The sequence below is a fragment of the Crinia signifera genome, chromosome 4 (assembly GCF_055691185.1).
Source record: "Crinia signifera chromosome 4, ASM5569118v1, whole genome shotgun sequence".
NCBI lineage: Eukaryota > Metazoa > Chordata > Amphibia > Anura > Myobatrachidae > Crinia > Crinia signifera.
Window position 1 is genome coordinate 28168570 of NC_139220.1, and position 21581 is coordinate 28190150.

General features: G+C 45.2%; 1 protein-coding gene across 1 annotated transcript in view; it reads left to right on the forward strand.

Annotated features, from left to right (window-relative positions):
* MGAT4B (alpha-1,3-mannosyl-glycoprotein 4-beta-N-acetylglucosaminyltransferase B) overlaps positions 1-21581 on the forward strand; it is a 285731-nt gene that overhangs the window by 163676 nt on the left and 100474 nt on the right. The window contains exons 4-5 of the mRNA XM_083181481.1: positions 3682-3815; positions 17515-17561. Coding sequence (XP_083037607.1) covers positions 3682-3815; positions 17515-17561 — 181 coding nt within the window. The remainder of the gene's footprint in view (positions 1-3681; positions 3816-17514; positions 17562-21581) is intronic.

Genomic DNA, 21581 nt, shown 5'->3' on the forward strand with positions numbered 1-21581 from the left:
TCTTAGACTGTACAAGATAGTTGGTGGCTAGAACTTCCACCGCTCCTCTTTAGATCTTTCCCCACCATAATAACAAGCTAATGTAGGGTACACACCAGGACGATAATGATCGTGATACGACCATACGATGTTGGATCTGTTGGAGCATACGATCCGATCACGATCTGTACCCAATTGAAGGGATCGTTCTCAAATCAGGTTGGGATCATTTGGTCTACAGCATTATGGTCGACAGTCATTAAGTTGACACCATTAGGCTGACATGGGTCTAGGTCGACATGGGAAAAGGTTGACATGGTTCTAGGTGGAAAGGTCATTAGTTCGACAGGTCATTAGTTCTACGATGTCAAAAGGTCCACATAGGGTTTTTCGCAGTTTTTTGACCTGACTGTCAACACAGTTGACATGGACAAAGTTCAAGTGCACTGCATCCCCGCCTATCACTCGCACTGCGTCGGCACACTATTTTATTCTGCCACCACGACCTAGTGGATGGTAGGGCATGAAATACCGCCTGTTGGCACATGTCGGTTCAAAAAACAGTGAAAAACCCCATGTCGGCCTTTTGACTGTCTACCTAGTCACTGTCGAACTAATGACCTTTCAACCTAGAACCATGTCAACCTTTTCCCATGTCAACCAAATCCTAATGATTGTCGACCATCATGCTGTAGACCAACTGACCACATCCCCTCAACTCCTGACTGCAGCAGGTAGGATCTGCTAAACGACCAGCGGGGACATGGATCGGAGTCGGATCTAAAACATGGCAAAACATGCCCAATTTACGTACTATCGGTCGAGATTGTAGTGAAATTTGTAGAATTGAAGCCAAATCATTATGTTATGTACCCAGCATAAGTGTTCATACTAGCACCATGCATCTTTCAAAACCCGCGCAGCAGTTCCTCTTCCCTGCCTGGGGTTTATCTGTAGCACAGGTCTGGTCTAAATATCAGTGCTGAAATACAGACCACACTGCGCTAGAAGCACCACCGCAGAAAGGGACATCCCAGACAGGGAGGATGAACTGCACATTTTCTGAAAGATGCAGGGTGCTAGAATTAACACTATCAAGTTGATTTACTACTGTGGTGCACAGTTACTGGAGGGGTCTGGTTATGGCCACCACCACCATTGGGAGGAGCACAGTAGGTCATCCTGCATAATGTACAGTGGGAAAGTGATTGCACGGCCCCTATTGAATGATACTGTTGAATGGCCCTTGAGCTGTGTGTGTTTTTGGATTGCAGTCATTTAATACTTACAAATTATAATGATACATTAATAATGCCCTTTGGGATAGATATATAAAGCAGTGATAAGGGAGGAGAAGTGGCCCATGGCAACCAATCAGATGCTCTATATAATTTTGTATTATGCAAATTATAGATGTTACTTTAGTGCTGATTGGTTGCCATGGGCCACATCTCCTCTGGCTCACTTCTCCTCCATAATGAACCAGTGATCAGGGAGGAGAAGTGATCAGTGGCGTAACTATCGCACCGCAGCCCCCGTGTTCGCGGGGGGGTACTGTGCATGTGGGGGCGCCGGGTGGCTGCGGTGCTATAGTAATGCCCCCGCCCCCCATCCCCCGCAGGCTAACCTGTCTGCGCGTCCCGGCTTCCCTCCTGGCTTTAATCAATTCTATGGGGACGGACCACAATAAAATGGCCGCCCCATAAAGCAGACGGTGTGGGGGCGGCCATTTTATCGTGGTCCGTCTGCATAGAATTATTAATTGAAGTCAGGAGGGGAGCCGGGACGCGCAGACAGGTAAGCCTGCGGCGATGGGGGGGGGGAGCACCGGCGGCCAGGGGGGCGGGGAGAGCACCAGCGAGGAGGGGGGGGAGGCGCCCCCCAGTAACGGCGCGGGGGGGGGGACGACAAAAACCAAACTACGCCACTGGAAGTGATAAAGTGCCTGGTACTTTATCACAGGCCAATCAGCTTCTAACTGTCCCTTTTTAAACCCAGCCTGTAACTTAACAGTCAGGAGCTGATTGTCCGGTGTGTACCAGGCACTTTATCACTTCTCCTCCCTTATCACTGCTCCATACAGCTACCCTATAATATGGTAATGCTAATTGAGATTTGGGAAATACCTTTATCGAATGACCCACAGGAAGCAGCAGTAAAGTTTCTTAATAAAAATAGGTACTTGTTTTCTAGCAGGGCGCCCGTCGGGTCCCATCGCATACCTTAACTTAAGATATTCGATGGGACCCGACTGACCCGATTTCAGGCTTTTTAAGAGCTTTCCCGACAATGTAAAAATCGGGTCCATCGCATGCCATTATAATGGCATGCGATGCAACCGATGCGACCGACCCGATTTAACATTGTATGTAATGTTAAATGGCCGTTTAAAATCGGGTGGCATGCGATGCGACCAATGCGATAGACCCGATTTTACATAGGATCCAATGTTAAATGGCCCCCCATACTTGATTTTTGATTGTATAGCCACCCTGATGGTTAATTTGTATGGGAAATGCCCCCCCCCCATTGTTAATGCCACCCCACGATGAACGCCAACCTGAATCGTGGCAAGTGCAGCGAGCCCGCGAGGGGCGGCGGTACGCGTCCTCCGACCTTTTCATACCCTCACTATCCACGTCGGTGTGGAGTTGATTTTATATAGTGTGGAAAGCGCAGCGAGCCACCGAGCCCGAAGCATGGCGAGTGCAGGCGTAATACCTGTGAAGTAATGCGCGTCCCCTCGCGGGGCTCACTGCGCTCGCCACGATTCGGGCTCATTTCACATATAATTAACCATTACGGTGGGTATACAATTGAAAATGGGGTCTGGGGGGCATTTAACATTGGGTCCAATGTACAATCGGGTCTCAGGGACCATTTAACATCGGATCCAATGTAAAAATTTGGGTCCATCGCATGCGATGCGATCGACACGATTTTTCCGATCCGATGGCATACAATTAAAGTCGGTGGCGCCGTGCTAGGAAACAAGTACCTAAAAATACATACAGATGCATATAGAAATGCCAAGCTGTACAAATGTACTGTAAGTATTGTAGTGTTCATTTTAGCACTCGCCGTATTTGAAAACCCATGCAGTTCCTCTTCACTGTCTGGGGTGTCGCTGTCTGGTGTAATGCTTCTAGCACAGTGTGGTCTGAATATCAGCACTGATATGCAAACCAGATCGGTGCTAGAAACACCACAGCAGACAGCGACACCCCAGGCAGGGAACAGGTACTGCATGGGTTTTCAAAGATAGCGGGGGCTAGAATGAAGACTGTATTGTGCACAAACAGGTCTGTAAATATCAAATATCACTTTATTTTACTTGGGTGTGCCAAAGTTTCTAAAGCAGGTGTTTTCCACCCTCCAGCCGTTGAGGAACTACATATCCCAGCATTGCCTGCTAGAGTTTTAGAGCACCCTTTTAGCAAATCTTTGACCGGGCCGGCTGAGCTTTGTAGTTCCATAGAAACTGGAGGACTGAATGTTGTTCTGAGGAGTGTAGAAGTTTCCCATAGTAACGGATCCTTGTCTACCTATCACTTTGTAGAATGCACTTGATAAATGCTAGCCAGAATTGTATTGGTTGCTATGGACAACGTCTCCACTCTGTAGAAGGTTTGTTCAATTGTAATGATGTTACTGGCGATTTATCAGACTATAATTGCATTACTGTGCGTGTTCCTTTCACAGTATCAGTAGTAATGGGGATCCCCAGCGTGAAGAGGGAGGTTCATTCCTATCTGGCAGACACGCTCAACTCATTGATCTCAGAACTGAACCAGCAGGAGAAGGAAGACTGTGTGATCGTGGTGCTAGTTGCAGAGGTACCAGATAACCAGTACTTTGTCCTCCACACCTCTGTGGCCTAACATTCGCTAATGACAAATCATGAACATTGCCTCTCTTATGGGCCCTTATTCTGGTTTACTCACTCGGGCGCGACTTCGCACCCTTGCGAGTCATCCAGAACCCGCCCGGCGGATGGTGGTATGCCTGCCCCCATTCGCACTCAATATTCGTTCGTCGGGCACGTGAATCGCTGTTTTAAATAAACAACCATTCACATGCCAGTGGGAACCTCCCCCATCTTTCGATGGTCGCGGACCATCGAATGATGGGAAAGGCACACGCATATGTATATGTGGTCCAGACCACTCGTAGTACATATGAACGAAAAAATGCAGTGATATGGGCAGGCAGCGGACATCCCGAATAAGGGCCCTGTGGTAGACCTTTTTCAATGACATCTTAATTTGGGGCCAATTTTTAAGTGTACCTTGATTTCATGTTCGCCTTGGCAGCGACGGGATATTATTTCAGGTTTGTGTTTGGACCTGTCTTTCCAGCCTACAATTAACTTCTAAAAGTATAGCGACCTCACCCTATTATATACCTCTAGAGCCTGGTCATGCCCGCTATTCACACCCGGCATCACTCATTGGTCAATATTTAGGCAGATCCAAGAAGCGACCACTCAGTTGGAGAAAGTGCTGCTATCCGTGCTTCCAAAACATAGCCTAATGATTCAATGTTTTGGCGTTTTCCATACCGGGGACCACCAAAACAGTTGTGACCAGTGTGACCAGTGGAGGTTTTTACCTATGGGCTGCAGATCTGCAGCCCCCCCAGGTAAAATCCATCACTGTAGTGTAGATTCAGTCCGTGAGACTGCACTGGCTTCACTGTGACTGGCAGTGACTTCCTATTGGAAGTCAGACCTGCCAGTCACCCAAGGCAAATATAATTTGAGCGACGCTGGCATTTTTAGCAGATATTTTGCACATCTCTCATGCTGGTGTTGGCACTCAAAGGGTTAAAACTTATCGAAAAATTATTTCATAAAAAAAAATGAACATCGGAACACCAACAATGGTAACATTGCAACATTCCCAGTGGCTCTGGGGCGCTAATGTCTGCAGACGCTGGGTGGAGAGTACTGCCGTGCTGACCTATCAGCAGCACTGCAGAGTCTGTGGGAGGGAAGCACAGGGGCTGGGACGTCTCTGTGATAGTTACAGCTGCAGGCAATTCTCTTCCTGAAACCACCCATGCTGGCCTACTGACTTGTCACGTTGTTTGCGACCAGATCACGTACCGCACAGCCTGGTGTGGTCGTAAATGATGTAACCACTTCAGGCAAGTGGTTTTGTCCTGTAAGTTGCAAGGTGAGTCCACCATGGCTCAGATTTGTTTTTCAGCCCATTCCACAGATTCCCTATAGCAGTGATTTTCAAACTTTTTACCTTGCGGCACACTAAATAGGACTTTAAAATTGCCAAGGCACACCCTAAGATCCCCACAGGGCAAAACACATTGACCAGCACAGGAAAAAAACAAACCTATTGGCCCCCACATTAAAAACAATCACACTGATCCCCATAGGTAACAAAAATAAAAAACATTGGCCCTTTACATGAAAAGAAGAGATCAGTAAATAACATTTGAACTGGTGGTGGTTGTAAATGGGTTTGGGCATCTTTAGATGTGGGGGCACACTTGAGAACAGCTCAAGACACACTAGTGTGCCACGGCACAGTGGTTGAAAAACACTGCCCTATAGGATTGAGATATGGGGACTAGTCCAAAAATCGTCACTTTGATTAAATAGGTAGAATGTAAATTCCACCTTAAAACGTTGAAAAGTGCCATTTTTCTGACTAGTTGAAAAAAACGATACTTAATTGATTGCCCCTAATTAAGATATAAACTTTGACTGCAGTTGGCTGAATGCACATTTCCACGTCGTATTAATAAAAATAATAATAATAATGCAAATTATTTGTGTAGCACTTTTCTTCAATGGGACTCCATGTGCTTTACAGTTACTATGAACATAATACAGAGTTTAAGAATTTCCTAAAATACAGAAACTATGACTAAAATGCAAAGGCACGGCAGCCATCTTTGGTGGTGGTGGTGGTGCTATATATTATGCAAGAGTGCCAGCTGAGGCAGCCATCTTGGAAACACTGCAAGGATTATTCTGTGTGAGATAATCAAATAAGACCAGATATAATGGGGTAAAATCAAGTCAAACAGAATGCCCACTGCATAAATAGTTCAAAAAGTTTTTTTAATCATGCCCTTGAAAGTACCTAGGGTGCACTACATAGTGGGCAGGATGAGGAGGTATTTCTAAGGCCTGCATTTGCTAGCTGCTATCTAAGCCTATGCTTAGCCTCAATTCCAGAAGAATCCAGATGAACACTGAAACGCTACCAGCCTCTCTACTATGGGGTGATTCAGGTCAGCTCGCAAAGAATATTTGGAGGATTATTTAGCAGCAGGGCTGCATTCTCACGGGGACCAATGTTTTTGTAGCGTGCATGCGCATTTCTGCAGACTGTTCGACGGGTGCACGCTCCCAGGTCAGTGGGCAGGAGACAACGGGCAGCCCCATTAGCATATGGGAACGCCCAGCATTTCATAGGCGTTCCCATGCTAATGAGGCCATGACGCGGGTACGGGGGCAGGCAGCTGACATCGCCGGATGTCAGATGCCCGCCCATATGCTTCCCAGTGTACACGCATAGCTAAGTGACTTGAAAGTCACTTTTATATCCGTGCACCTGGCACATCTTTCGATGGTCGGTGACCCTTGAAAGATGTGGGAGGTTCCCCCTGCCCTGTGTATAGATGTTACTGCGTGACAACCATTCACAAACCCCTGCCAGCGAGTCGCCCTTGCGAATGGGTGGCGCCACTCGGGATTTGGTCGACTCGCAAGGCTGCGAATCAACCAGAATACTCCCCTTGGTTTGCTAATGGACAAAACCATGTGCACTGCAGGTGGGGCGGATGTAACATGTGCTGAGAGAGTTCGATTTGGGTAGGGTTTGTGGTTCAATCTGTTATCTATTGCAGTGTAAAAATAAAGCAGCCAGTATTTACCCTGCACAGAAACAAAATAGCTCCCCCAAATCTAACTCTCTAAACGCCCTATAGTCTATGGCTCTCCTAGGTTCCCGGATGTATACTTTGATAATGACAGGGTTTGAGCGCTAGGGACAAGTGTGCCGTGCTTTGTACAGATTGCTGCCCTCTGGTAGAGGGATGCCGCCCTCAATAGGAATACTTTACAAAGAGAAAGGACCAGTGGGCGCCTTCTGTACACTAAAACAATTTAATAAACAAATAACAAAAAAAGGGCATAAAACAATACATTTGTATGCATGCAAAACCACAGTTAAATTTTAAAAAAGCCATTTCAATGCAATTGCATAGTGGTAAGGTTGTAACTTATAGTTACCAAGTCCTGATTGGACAGATTGGTTGCTGGAATTGGACAGATGTTTCAGTCACATGATTGGAGGGATATTTTCCCAAAACACAATTGCAGGGTGGGCGATAATTATACCCCTTTTACACCAAAAACCCTGGTCCGACCCTGGTCTTTGAACGCTGGAGTTTCCAGGGTCTGACCCTGCTTTTATACTGCTTTTATAGCCCTCAGGTCCTCCGCTACCAGTACTCATAAAAACTCCTCACAAAAGACGTATTTCGCCGCGCTCAGGCAGCTTTTTCAATTTAGGAAAAATTGAAATTGAAAAAGCCGCCTGAGCGCGGCGAAACGCGTCTTTTGTGAGGAGTTTTTATGAGTACCGGTAGCGGAGGACCTGAGGGGTATACCAACGGCATTTGACCAGTGACATCAATTTGATATTTGGCTGAATCTTTCCCTCGGCAGCTTGGTCCCTGCTGCAGGTACCCACAGTCAGCACAGAGCGCTCCCCAGCAGCAGCCGCATACACGGAGGACTGTGCTTAAACGGCATTGCATACAGGAGCAGAGTACACCTGCACTCCAACAAGGAGTTTACACCCGCCGGAGCTTGTGCACTTCAGCCTGCAGTCGGCTCGCTGGCCGGTGCAGCAGCTGGATGAGCACTTGACGCCGCAAGGCGATTGGAAGAGTGTACACACTAAGCAATTTGGCACATGCTATAGTGATCGTGGGAGACAGTGCAGATCATAATCAAATGACCAACACTACTAACCAATATTGGTCACTTCGCATTTGACAGTGAGTAAGGGATCCATTTGCCTATCTTCAACTCTGTTTGGAAGGACTTACTAATTATCGCCCACCCTGCAATTGTGTTTTGGGAAAAGATCCCTCCAATCATGTGACTGAAACATCTGTCCAATTCCAGCAACCAATCTGTCCAATCAGGACTTGGTAACTATAAATTACAACCTTACCACTATGCAATTGCATTGAAATGGCTTTTTAATATTTAACTGTGGTTTTGCATGCATACAAATGTATTGTTTTATGCCCTTTTTTTGTTATTTGTTTATTAAATTGTTTTAGTGTACAGAAGGCGCCCACTGCTCATTTTTCTTTGTAATGTATTCTTTGATGTTAGTGGTCAGTCAGTTTGATTTTTTAGGCTGCACATCACACTCCATAGGTGCACCCTAATCTGTGTTGTCCAAAATCTAATCCAGATTGATGTGGCTTTTGATTGTTCAGTCAGTGAGCAACCTAAACGTGTGGTCTATATTTAGCATCAGTTACGTAGTCTGGGTTCTGCCACATTCCACCGTCCACTAAATATGGATGGTGGGAATAAAAAAAAAAACAAGTTTGCCTTTAAGGCAGTGTGATGTGATATTGTTATAACTGTATGAAAAAAATAAAAATGTGAGCTAAATATGCAAAACACCTAGTCTAATATAAATATGGTGCCTCGCGTAACACCGCTTTTTATTCCATCGGTTACTAGATCTTCACCTCTTAACCAACTATACTTTTTGGGGATTTCAGCAGTTCCAGGCACATATAGTTTTCCCACCATTTTTAGATTGCGCTTTTTTTTTTTTAATTTTCAAACTTCCCTTTCGTGTCCTTCAGCACATAACCAATTACCAATTGTGAGAGATAAGGCTGAGGTAACCGAATTCCCCAGGAATAGAGGCTCCCGAGAATTAATCAGCCTCCTGTTACGTGGCGATGTATTTACGGTTACCCGCTCTCCCAGCCGTCAGAGCCTGTCTGCGCTCTGGTATGTAGTAGTAATTGCATTAACACTGCGGTGAGATAGCTCTGCAAAAACTGCTTCTGTAGCACAAACCGTCATATCATCTCAGTGTCTCGCTGGTGTGGCTTCAGCCTGGAGAATAAATGTTTGTCACGCTGACATCTCATCCTGACGTGACCCCCTGTTAAAGGAATACGTGCCCTACTTACAGTTTAGTCACCAATTCATTTTGCTTGTACTGGAGCCTGGAACCATATCCATGTATCAGGGCTCTCTCACACCAAACCTCTTTCTGTTTTGCACATCTTAACACGCTGTAAATCAGGGATGGGGGAACCTTTGTCCCTCACAGATGTTGTTGAACTACACATCCCAGCATGCCCTGCTACAGTTTTGCTATTTGGCCAAGCTAAAATGGTTGCGAAGCATGCTGGGATGTGTAGTTCAACAGCCACTGGAGGGCCGGAGGTTCCCCATTTCTGCTGTAGATGGATGAAAGGCACCTCAATGTGAGTCAGTTTGTAGTCAGTGGATACCTATGCGAGAGAATGAAAATGTCACCTGATCAGGGTTATTAGCCTGTCCACCCTCTTGATTGTTTGGGAGTATACGGTCCCCATAGACAGTTTGAAAACCATGAGCAGCCATCTTGTTGTGCGGTATCCATTAAGTTAAGAGCTATATTGGCCCCTGAACACAACCCTGCTTACAGTATAATAGAAACAGATGGGGCTTATCTGATAATCTCCAGGTTTCCCCGGAGTTCCAGAGAACATCCCAGGCCACAGCTGGAACCAAAGCCACATTTCCAACTGTGTAGTGTCAGACAGCAAAGCATGGTAGGACAACCTTGCTTTGTGGCATGATGCTGCAAATATGTAATGAGCATATAGATAACAATAATGTTGGAGCGCAGATTGTCCGCTCACCGTCCTCCAGGCCACTTCATTAGAATTGTCTGCAATTGGATTCCATATTGTACATTTGTGGGGGGGGGGTATCCCATTAGCAGCAGTACTTCATCGCTGCACATAGGTCTGCTGGAGGCTATCCTATTAACTCAGATGCTGGCATCCTTCTCCCTCGATCTCCGGTATTCGGCTTGGCTTGTCAATAAGCATCCGCGACCTGTGATAACACATAGGATTAGGGATTTATCCCCCAAACCCATGTATTTTCGTCCAATCGCGAGCCAATAAAAAGGTCCACTAATTGGATACCGCTATAATAACCATTGTTAAACGCAATATACGGGTGATTTTTGCCCCCGAAACTCCGTCGGAGCTAATAGGATATCACCCATTGTGGTGACTATAGATGACACGGGGTCACTTAAGTGCCTGCATGATTGGCCGGATGGCTGTTAGGGCAACCTTATTAATTTACAACCTATACAATTAGTATAGGTTATCCAGCATGCCGCTACTTTTGGGTTTACATTTGCTGTAACTGCCGGTCGTGTCAGCTACAGTTGTTCTGTCTTTTAAATGAAAAAAATCCAATTATCAGTCTTACCAGTCTGTGAGCTACAATTATCAGCGTGCCATTGGTTGCATTTTCTATTGCAGGGGTTTTCAACTCCAAACCTCAATTATCCTCAATAGGCCATGCTCTCAGTGTTAAGCTGGCCATACATCTACAGATCGATTGGTTGGAACAAAAACCTGGTAATATCTGAATGACAGCTTTTGCCAGTTTTCCAGCATTTCAAAGCAAATGGTCAACTGTCATTTCCTCTCATCCATTACCAGGTTTTTGTTCCAACCAGCCAGATCTGACAATAAATCTGTAGATGTATGGCCAGTATTACTTTGATCATGGGCAGGTGAACTATTTTGATTAGTAAGTACTTATCCCACCTGTTTGCAGACAAACACTGAACCCGTGACCGGCTAGGGGTTACCTGAGGACCGGACGGGAGAATCCCTGTGTCCAATACTTTCATTCCAAGTTATTAATGTGTTTTACTGTTTCTTAAATATGTTATAGCTCCTTTTTACTATTGATCGGCACAACAGAGAGAGAAGTGTCACTTGAAGAGAATGTGATAATTTTGCCACTTACTAAGAAGCACATTCCAAGTGGTCTTATGTTTGCATGAATAAAATAGAGGGTTGATCGCACTTCAAATACCTTTTTTAAGCACATGTCACAAAATGTCACTTTAATTGGCAGTGTAATTTGTGCACTTGGCTAATCTTTGCAGCACCCTCTTATAAGGAGGTTAATGCCTGAATGCTTAGCACAGAGCCACAAAGGGAAAGTTTCTTCTGTGGCAATAGTTAGAAGAAATAGGTTTGTCTCCTAGTGACATCCCAGCGGAATTGTTAATAAGCATTTCTGTGTGATTTCTCCGTTGTAGACCTAGCTGTGCAAATGCATCACGTGGCTGAAGTGTTTTTTTCTTATCCCATCAGTAACGTGCTAATGTCTCCCCACTACCGAAACAGCGGTAACGTGCTAATGTCTCCCCACTACCGAGGCTGTGGTAACGCGCTAATGTCTCCCCACTACCGAGACCGCGGTAACGCGCTAATGTCTCCCCACTACCGAGACCGCGGTAACGCGCTAATGTCTCCCCACTACCGAGACCACGGTAACGCGCTAATGTCTCCCCACTACCAAGACCACGGTAACGTGCTAAAGTCTCCCCACTACCGAGACCGTGGTAATGCGCTAAAGTCTCCCCACTACCGAGACCGCAGTAACGTGCTAAATTCTCCCCACTACCGAGACTGGTAACGCGCTAATGTCTCCCCACTACCGAGACTGGTAACGCGCTAAAGTCTACCCAATACCGAGACTGTGGTAACGCGCTAAAGTCTCCCCACTACCGAGACTGTGGTAACGCGCTAAAGTCTCCCCACTACCGAGACTGTGGTAACGCGCTAAAGTCTCCCCACTACCGAGACTGTGGTAACGCGCTAAAGTCTCCCCACTACCGAGACCGCAGTAACGTGCTAAAGTCTCCCCACTACCGAGACCGCAGTAACGTGCTAAAGTCTCCCCCTACCGAGACTGTGGTAACGCGCTAAAGTCTCCCCACTACCGAGACCGCAGTAATGTGCTAAAGTCTCCCCACTACCGAGACTGTGGTAACGCGCTAAAGTCTCCCCACTACAGAGACTGCGGTAACGCGCTAAAGTCTCCCCACTACCGAGACTGTGGTAACGTGCTAAAGTCTCCCCACTACCGAGACCGTGCTAAAGTCTCCCCACTACCGAGACCGTGCTAAAGTCTCCCCACTACCGAGACTGTTGTAACGCGCTAAAGTCTCCCCACTACCGAGATCGTGCTAAAGTCTCCCCACTACCGAGACTGTTGTAACGCGCTAAAGTCTCCCCACTACCGAGACTGTTGTAATGCGCTAAAGTCTCCCCACTACCGAGACCGTGGTAACGCGCTAAAGTCTCCCCACTACCGAGACCGTGCTAAAGTCTCCCCACTACCGAGACCGTGCTAAAGTCTCCCCACTACCGAGACTGTTGTAACGCTCTAAAGTCTCCCCACTACCGAGACCGTGCTAAAGTCTCCCCACTACCGAGACTGTTGTAACGCGCTAAAGTCTCCCCACTACCGAGACCGTGGTAACGCGCTAAAGTCTCCCCACTACCGAGACCGTGCTAAAGTCTCCCCACTACCGAGACCGCGGTAACGCGCTAAAGTCTTCTCACTACTGAGACTGTGGTAACGTGCTAAAGTCTCCCCACTACTGAGACAGCAGTAGAGCACTAAAGTCTCCCCACTACTGAGACAGCAGTAGAGCACTAAAGTCTCCCCACTACTGAGACAGCACTAGAGCACTAAAGTCTCCCCACTTCTGAGACAGCACTAGGGCACTAAAGTCTCCCCACTACTGAGACAGCAGTAGAGCACTAAAGTCTCCCCACTACTGAGACAGCACTAGTGCACTAAAGTCTCCCCACTACTGAGACAGCACTAGAGCACTAAAGTCTCCCCACACCGAGACAGCACTAGAGCACTAAAGTCTCCCCACTACTGAGACAGCACTAGAGCACTAAAGTCTCCCCACACTGAGACAGCACTAGAGCACTAAAGTCTCCCCACACCGAGACAGCACTAGAGCACTAAAGTCTCCCCACACCGAGACAGCACTAGAGCACTAAAGTCTCCCCACTACTGAGACAGCGGTAGAGCACAGGCTGAGACTCGTCTGTCTTTAGCAGCATGTTTCAAGCTTTTTATTGCCGCATCTATATTCATTTATTTTTATTATTTTTTGGGCAGACACATCGTATGATTGATAGGTATTGCTGCTTCTAAGGTACATTTGAAATACGCTGCCAGTCAAACCATAAACAGAATTTTACAGTCCAATCTCTCTAATAAGCTGCCAGAGATTTCTTTATTTCAAACAAATATGTATTTTTTGAGAGGAGTTTTTTCCTTTTGAAAGTGTTGCAAATAGTTTCTGTATGGAAATGCAAAGAGGAACATTCAAGAATATATATATATATATATATATATATATATATATATATATATATATATATATATATATATATATATATATATATATATATATATATAGAAAGCACTTACCCCCTCGCAGAAAGGATTGGAGCCGGCACACAGTAGTAGGTGGTGAAAAAAAGGGTTTATTGCAATTACATCATTGCACAAAGAGACAGCTGCCGACCTGACAGCCGTTTCAACTGCATGTGAGCAGTTTTCATCAGAGGTGTATATATATATAATCCAAGGGTTTCTCCGGGGAGAAAATAGGCACTCTCCTAAGTAAAGTCATAAACTTGTTGTAATCCAAGTATTTTGATTTATTAGTCATCCAATAAGTTGGTACAATATATTGTGCTCAATGATACTCCGACGTTTCGGTCCAATATAGGCGGACCTTTATCAAGGAGCATGAGTCCGCAAAGTACACATAATCATCGATGGGGCAACATGAAGTATGTTGGAAAACCTCCTACTGCAGGAGGAGTTTTTCCAACATACTTCATGTTGCCCCATCGATGATTATGTGTACTTTGCTGACTCATGCTCCTTGATAAAGGTCCGCCTATATTGGACCGAAACGTCGGAGTATCATTGAGCACAATATATTGTACCAACTTATTGGATGACTAATAAATCAAAATACTTGGATTACAACAAGTTTATGACTTTACTTAGGAGAGTGCCTATTTTCTCCCCGGAGAAACCCTTGGATTGTACTAAGGTGTTCATACTTGAAATGAACTCCCTTTAGGCACCCCGCCCGCTGCTACTATTACACACCCCGTGCGAGTGCGGTCTTCCACAGAATCTATATATATATATATATATATATATATATATATATATATATATATATATATATATATATATATATATAATGCATCTAACTTCGCAGATGGCATCTGTAGTGCTGCCAGGACATTAACAACCAGTGTCGAGTGTGTACGCACTTTATCGCTGACAATGCCAGCACCAATGGCGGGTCTCATCACTTACAACCTCGCTGGGTACACATCATCTAATGTTTACCAATCTATAAAAATAACTTGTATGTAGGGTATTTACCGTACGGCATCTGCAATGCAGTCCTGATGTTGGGGTAGCACCCCCCCTCCCCCCTTTCCTGCAGCAGGGTGGGGATAAATTTAGTACAGACTAGGTGGCTGTATTAAGCGGCGGAGCTTAAAATGTGATGGCTTCATTCAGCCACGCCTCCTACCATGTGAATCTCGAGCATTACCCCATCTTGGTGGTGGTGGTGGTGGCGCCTGCTGTGTCTCCTCTCAGACCTTTTCCTGTAGAGGAGATTAAAAAAATATATAGGCATGTATGGGTTAAATTATGCGGGGGGGGGGGGATAATAATTGTTTATCAATTAGGGGCTCTGTGGGAAAGAGGTAAATGACACGACTACTTTTTTCATTTTCAACTAGTTATGTCTTGTATGTTCCTGCTGGGGGGAAATGGGCACATGCCTCCATGTTGGAAGTCAGTGGAGTAGACGCTAGATGGCATTAGCTGCTTGGCGGACGCATAAATCCAGTGTAGATGTGGCCTATTTTCCACTAGGCCCCTCGTTTCAAGTCAATATACTGCATCGTAAAAATAAACAACAGCGTTCATTATGAAGATACAAAAAGGAAATGCAATATTTAACATATTCATTTATTCTTAGCTATATCCTGAATTCAGAGTCTATAGAGCTCTTCGCACTATAGGTGTAGACGTGCAACAGATATTACAGCTCTGTGGGGCCTTTTTTTATTTGGCACATCATTGCTATTTATAACCTACTGAATATTTCATTACATCTTGTTACACTTCTATAGCTACAGACTGAACCGCTCTATTAACCCTGGGATTCCGGATATTATAATACATTGGAACTCTGCATTTACTTTCGTAACTTTTATATTCATTTCTGTTTATTTCTACGCTGCACTATAATGACGCTAATTGATATCCCCAAAATGTCTGCCCTTCCTTCTCCAACTACACCCCGTCCGCTCCTACTACATAACTGTGGTATAATAAGGGCATGGCATGGATGTACTGTATGAACAGGCATTGATATCCTTGAAACCTGGCTGTTAGGGTTTTTTCCCCCTTAAGGTTTCTTGAGGAACGAGTTTAGGTACTACTGCATTAAGTGACAGATGCAGATGTGTACATACAGATGGGGCCAGCCCCATTGTTGCTGGCGTACCATGACAACCATGTTGGTGATAATGGCGCATCCTGCTGGGAATGGTGTGTGCCCAGGGGGTGAACTCCATAGATGCTCAGGGTAGCTGGTAGTAGATCTAATGCTGTGTACACACTGTGCAATTTGCACTGGCGATTTCGACTCTATGTTGGTCTGTGTTATTGGTGTACATTTTCTGTAGAGAAACCTGCACTTTATTCAAAGTCGTCTTAAAATACTGAGGGGGATTGTATTCACCCCACCGGTCTGTTTATCTTAACATAGCGAGCTGCTTTATAGGGACAAACACCAAATGTGGCCGCAACCCATTATCACCATGACCTTTCTGACACTGAGAACTAGTAGTGCGCCATGCAAATTGGCACTATTTGCATGGCTGCCTTTCTCCTCCCTACCTAAGGCCTGAGCGGCCTTTCTCCTCCCTACCTAAGGCCTGAGCGGCCTTTCTCCTCCCTACCTAAGGCCTGAGCGGCCTTTCTCCTCCCTACCTAAGGCCTGAGCAGCCTTTCTCCTCCCTACCTAAGGCCTTAGCGGCCTTTCCCCTCCCTACCTAAGGCCTGAGCGGCCTTTCTCCTCCCTACCTAAGGCCTCAGCGGCCATTCTCCTCCCTACCTAAGGCCTGAGTGGCCTTTATCCTCCCTATGGAAATTTAAATGTGGCTTTTTAATGAAAGCTATGCAGGTGACTGGGGATCTTTCATTTCTAATAATTTGCAGATCTCTGATTTAAAACTTCAAAGCAGGACTGGTCCAACATTATGAAGACCTTTTTCAGTCATCAAGAAAGAGCTATTCCATATGTCATATCACAGTTGCAGCCGGAACCTTAATATAACTAGAATACTGTATTCTTCATCAGCACACCTCAGACAGAAGTTCCTAAATGGAGCCTTCAAAGAAGCTTAGCGGCCCAGGCTTAAAGGCTATCCATGGCTGAGCACAGATAGTTAAATCAAATTGATTGAGGTAATAATTGATGCTGGCCATACATCAGACCAACTTTCTTCCAACCATTCAACTGGAATTAAAATCTGGCACTGTAATTCAGTTATTTGCTCCCGAAGTCTGGAAATGGAGAATCACTGTCATTGAGACGGTCCTGTAGTTGAATCTGTTTGATCTAAACAATGTAACTGAATGTTTTTGTCCATTGTCGAGCTCATGAAGAAATTGCTTATTGCTATTTTCTCCCATACAGTGCCAGATTCACAGTCCAACCAACCAACTAGTTGGGGGTTTGGATGAAAGTTGGTCTAGTGTATGGCCAGCATAAGGCACCTGTGTCCAAGCTTTGGTTAACCTTAAGACCATGACCGTTTGGGTGCCTCGATATCCATGGATGGGAACCTAGAGAAGTGGTTCTCCAATTCTGTCCTCCGGACCCCACATAGGTCAAACAAAGGTTTCCAAATCCACGTGTGACCTGGGAAACATGAGCCATTTGAGGTCCTGAGGACTGAGTTGGAGAACCCAGAATCTATAGGCAGGTCTCTGGGAACATGGCACCTGTGCCGTAGCGTCCATTTTCCAAGTGTTTTTTCCCCGCTGTGCTGGCTACCATGGTGCAAGGTTGCGAGGGCCCAAACATAAGAGTTGTGAAACTACACATCCCAGCATGCCTTGCAACAGTTTTAGCATTCCCTAATAGAAAACCGTGGCAAGGCATGATGGAACATGTAGTTTCACAACAGCTGGAGGGCCGTAGTTTGGACATGCCTGGTCTAGAGGATTCTGGCACTTGCTGCTCATCAGCTAAAGAACACAGTTAACGGAAATGATGTAATGTGATATTATTAGCTATAATATATAATCCATTTAATTTATATACTTATCATTTGTTTTTGTCTTTCTTACAGACCGATGCTCAGTACGCGACGTCCGTAGCAGAAAATATAAAAAGCCTGTAAGTTATACTTCATGTGTATATCCCTAGTCACCCTGTGATTGCCTTCATCCTGAAAAAGACCATCTTCCTCCATTTCTCTGCCTTAGAATCAGCCAAACACAGAATAGGATCCTTGAAAGAGAACTCGCATGACTTCATAATACAGATTTCTATTCATCTCCCTTGAAATGAGAGTATAGCATCAGGCGCTCTTCCATACAGGCTTTGGGATAGCACTGTCATTTTAATTTAGGCATTTCATATGCTGCTTCCAACAGCCTAGAATTAAATGCGTTGTGAATGGATCAGATGAGAGAATTTGGACCTGCTTATTAAGCCGTGGCACAAAAGAAGTCATATTAGGGAGCGCTAAGCCTGTAATCTAGCAATAAATCTCCTGGCTCATTCACAGGCAGGTGGTGAACTGAGTATTTGTGGAGAAATAAAATGTATAGAGAATAAAAGCGCTAGAGGCACTCGTGCTGCAATCAGGCAGCACGAGTTCTAGAGGCAGGCTGCTAGGCATGGTGCAAATTTGCACTAGCGATTTTGACTATGTAGTCAGCATGCTATGCAGCACCCGGTCCCAATGCACAGCCCTGCAGCATCGGAATCCAATGTAAAAATAGACTGTGCAGCACAGTCTATTTCTACTGTCTCAGAATGCAGCATGGTCCTTGCTCCCCCTGCCATGCCGTCTCACCCTTCCTGACATCCGATGCCCGCACCCCGCCGGGTCTCGATATCAAATCTATATAGGCAGCCGCCAGATCGGCCAGGGTGTCCACACCATAAGCTTACAAATCGTATGTAACGTGGATGCTGTTTGTTGTAAAACAATTTTGCGTTTATTTTTTACCCTGCTATTTTGAATCTTAAACTGTGATACTTCCCCAATTTGATGCGATTCTTTGCTAAAAACAGCCTGATATTGCGATATATGACCAATGGGCATTATTGGGGCAGCGGTTGGAAACAGACCTGCGATTGCTCAATAGCGCTTGGTTCCCGGGATACGCTCTCGATTCACGGCTCCCAGGTGTTGGCTCTTGGCGGAATATCCTATGGGTTGTCCAAGGCAACCACAGTATAATCCCTGCTAAGTGTCGACATTGGGGGGGAGGAGGGCGCCTCAACAGGGCTAAAACTATTAGCAGCATTAAATGACATCGCCCGTTATAAAGAGTGATTGGTAAATAAACCCCAATATTTTACTTATTTTTGTAAGTCGCTTTATGTACCATTTTTATTTCCTGTTGCTCAAGATGCTCATGGTCTTTTGTGTCGGGATAAATGGGCGGCTAGAATACGTATAGAAAGATCTTAGCTGAAATCGCAGTGCCTCTCTCAGGCCTGATTTGGCTTTTTTCTGTACTTTCCAATCAGGATAAAACCCTCAGCTGTAACATAAAAGGCCTGAAAGCCCTCTTGAGGCTGAAACATAAGTGGGAAAGGACTCCCCCTTCTGCCTTAAGGCCTCTCTTAGAGAGCTAGAAATGTAGCATGTGATGTGACGGGCAGTCCCTGCCAACACGCCACATAATGGATGGTTATCCGAGGATAATAGGCTTCTTGTAATGGGTTCATTGTGCAGCGTCGGCTGCTGAAATGACCAGAAGTTATCTAAGAATGTGCTTTGTTCCCCAAGTATTGATTTATCTTCTATATCTGTACCGCTGGACGTGCAATCAGTCAGCCGGCGTTACTGCGCTGACCCCGTAGGACGCTCTGGTATCATACTGAAGTCCAAGATGTTTTTATCATTTATGTTGGGACAGATTTTATTTATTCATTTTGTCTTTAAAGCCGGTTTGTTTCTTCAGAAGCAATTAAAGCAATTATGTGATGGTGTGTGTGTGTGTGTGTGTGTATATATATATATATATAATATATATATATATATATATATATATATATAATCAGCCAATCAGAGGGCTGCCCAGTGTTTTTAACAATTCTGCCGCCACGGCTGACTGACCTCCGTTGCCCGCTAGTGCTGCTACTTGCGCTACATAGCGCCGCCCTCTGCCAGCACCCGATGTGCCATGCTGTACTTTAGCACCACAAGATGCGATTGGGTTTGATGGACATCATACTGCGATGTCGCATCGAATCCGATCGCACAAGTGTATGGGCAGGCGGATTGTGTGGCACATGGACCAGAGACGGAGGACATAGGAACTTTTGGACCAGTCGCTGCTGTCGCCAGACCAGTCACCCGGGCACCGGACTGGTGATTATACTGTGATACTGCTTAAAGCCCAGTTCTGACACTTTTTATATGTTAATTGTCCCTATGATCCATCCAGCGTCTGGCGTTTTTAACCAAGTTTTTATTACCTGCTTGTATGTTTTATATGATTGATGTATCAAACTGGCTTCACTATTCGGAGCCTTCCTTCTCTTTCACATATGTTGGAGAGATACATCTATTGAAAAATTACTGAGAGGTGTTGTGAATATTAAGGAGGACGCATACCCATTATTTATGGAAGTATCATTTATTACTGTTTTTCTTCTATTACCACTTTTTATTAAGGTTGCTAAATACAATCTTTATTCCACCTGTGGCGCCGCTTGGGATTACAATCTTTTCTATCATTTGTCTTTGTTTTATTGAAGGGTTTGGAAATACCCGTCACTTGTAACCATCTTTGGCAGCCTAAGGAAGCGCAGAACCAGGATCAATATCCATTTCTTTGTATGGGCAGCATTACTGAGATAAATGATATACATGAAATGTCTAGCACTGGGGTAGCCAACCCTAGTCCTCGAGAGCTACCAATAGTGCATGTTTTGCAGGTCTCCTCACAGAATCACAAGTGAGCTAATTAGCTCCATCTGTGTATCTTTTAAAATGTGTCAGTGATTAATGAGTGCAGCTGTGCAGCAGCTAGGTTGTCTGGAAAATGTGAACTGTTGGTAGCTCTCGAGGGTAGGGTTGGCTACCACTGGTCTAGAGTGCTTCTACTTCACTTAATATGTCCAGTATGTCCTCACTGGTCTATTGGGTATGGATCATAGGAAAGACGAGCGTTAGGTCGACATGCATGAAGGTCAACATGAGGCTATGTTGACACAAGCATTAGGTTGAAATCGGGAAGTTTGACCGTCAAAAGGTTAACATGGGGTTTTTCACTTTTTTTTTCACTTGTTTTTCACTAAGCAGGCAGAGAGTAACGGACAGCTAGGAAGACTGTCTTTGCTGACATGCAATGTGTTAATTGGTTGGGGCGGGGCCAGTGATGTCACTTCGGAATCGCTCCGGGCCCTGTATGAGATCCTATCCATCTTATCATTATAGATAGTGCTTCTGCTTTCTGTTATTGGTATTTGTTAGGAGAGCATGCAGGTTAATACTGAGGAATGTACTTATTCTCAATTTAAATCGGAATATTGGAATTTGGCAGTATACCCAATGTACCCAGTGTAGTAAAAGCAACATCATTGTAGTAGTTGAATGAAGGTGCTTTGTAATATTCACCAGAGTATCTGGAAATATGCTATGTACCATGGGGGGAGGGGGGGTGTGACTGCCACATGGCTCTGCCAATGCAACTTAGTGAAGGAACCATTACTTTACGTACATTGGGCTACAGTGCCAGTTGGGGTAGCCTAGAGCCAAAGTCTCCTTCACAGGCCACTAGCATTAGATCCTACTGTACATGCGAGTTGTATAACCTTTGTTACAAGCACATGGGCAGTATGACTGGCGAGTTTGTGAGTGCCCACACACGTTTATTAAACCACATTACAAGGGGAACTACATGTGTATTGGCCTAGGGCACCTGGAACCTTTAATCAGGCTCTGAAACTGCTAAGCAATGCTGCAATTTCCCCTGTAGAATTTTTTGCCTGGCAGTCCTCAGACAGGACTACGATTACATCCATCAGCCATAATTATGCCATGCGTTGGTAGAATTAGAGATTTAGCTGCAGCAATACGGCTGCAGTCCTTTAGTGCATTGTGCTCAGCATCCTTGTAGGGCAGAGGTGGCCAAACTGACCCTCCAAATCTGCCACAGGTGGTGTGGAAAA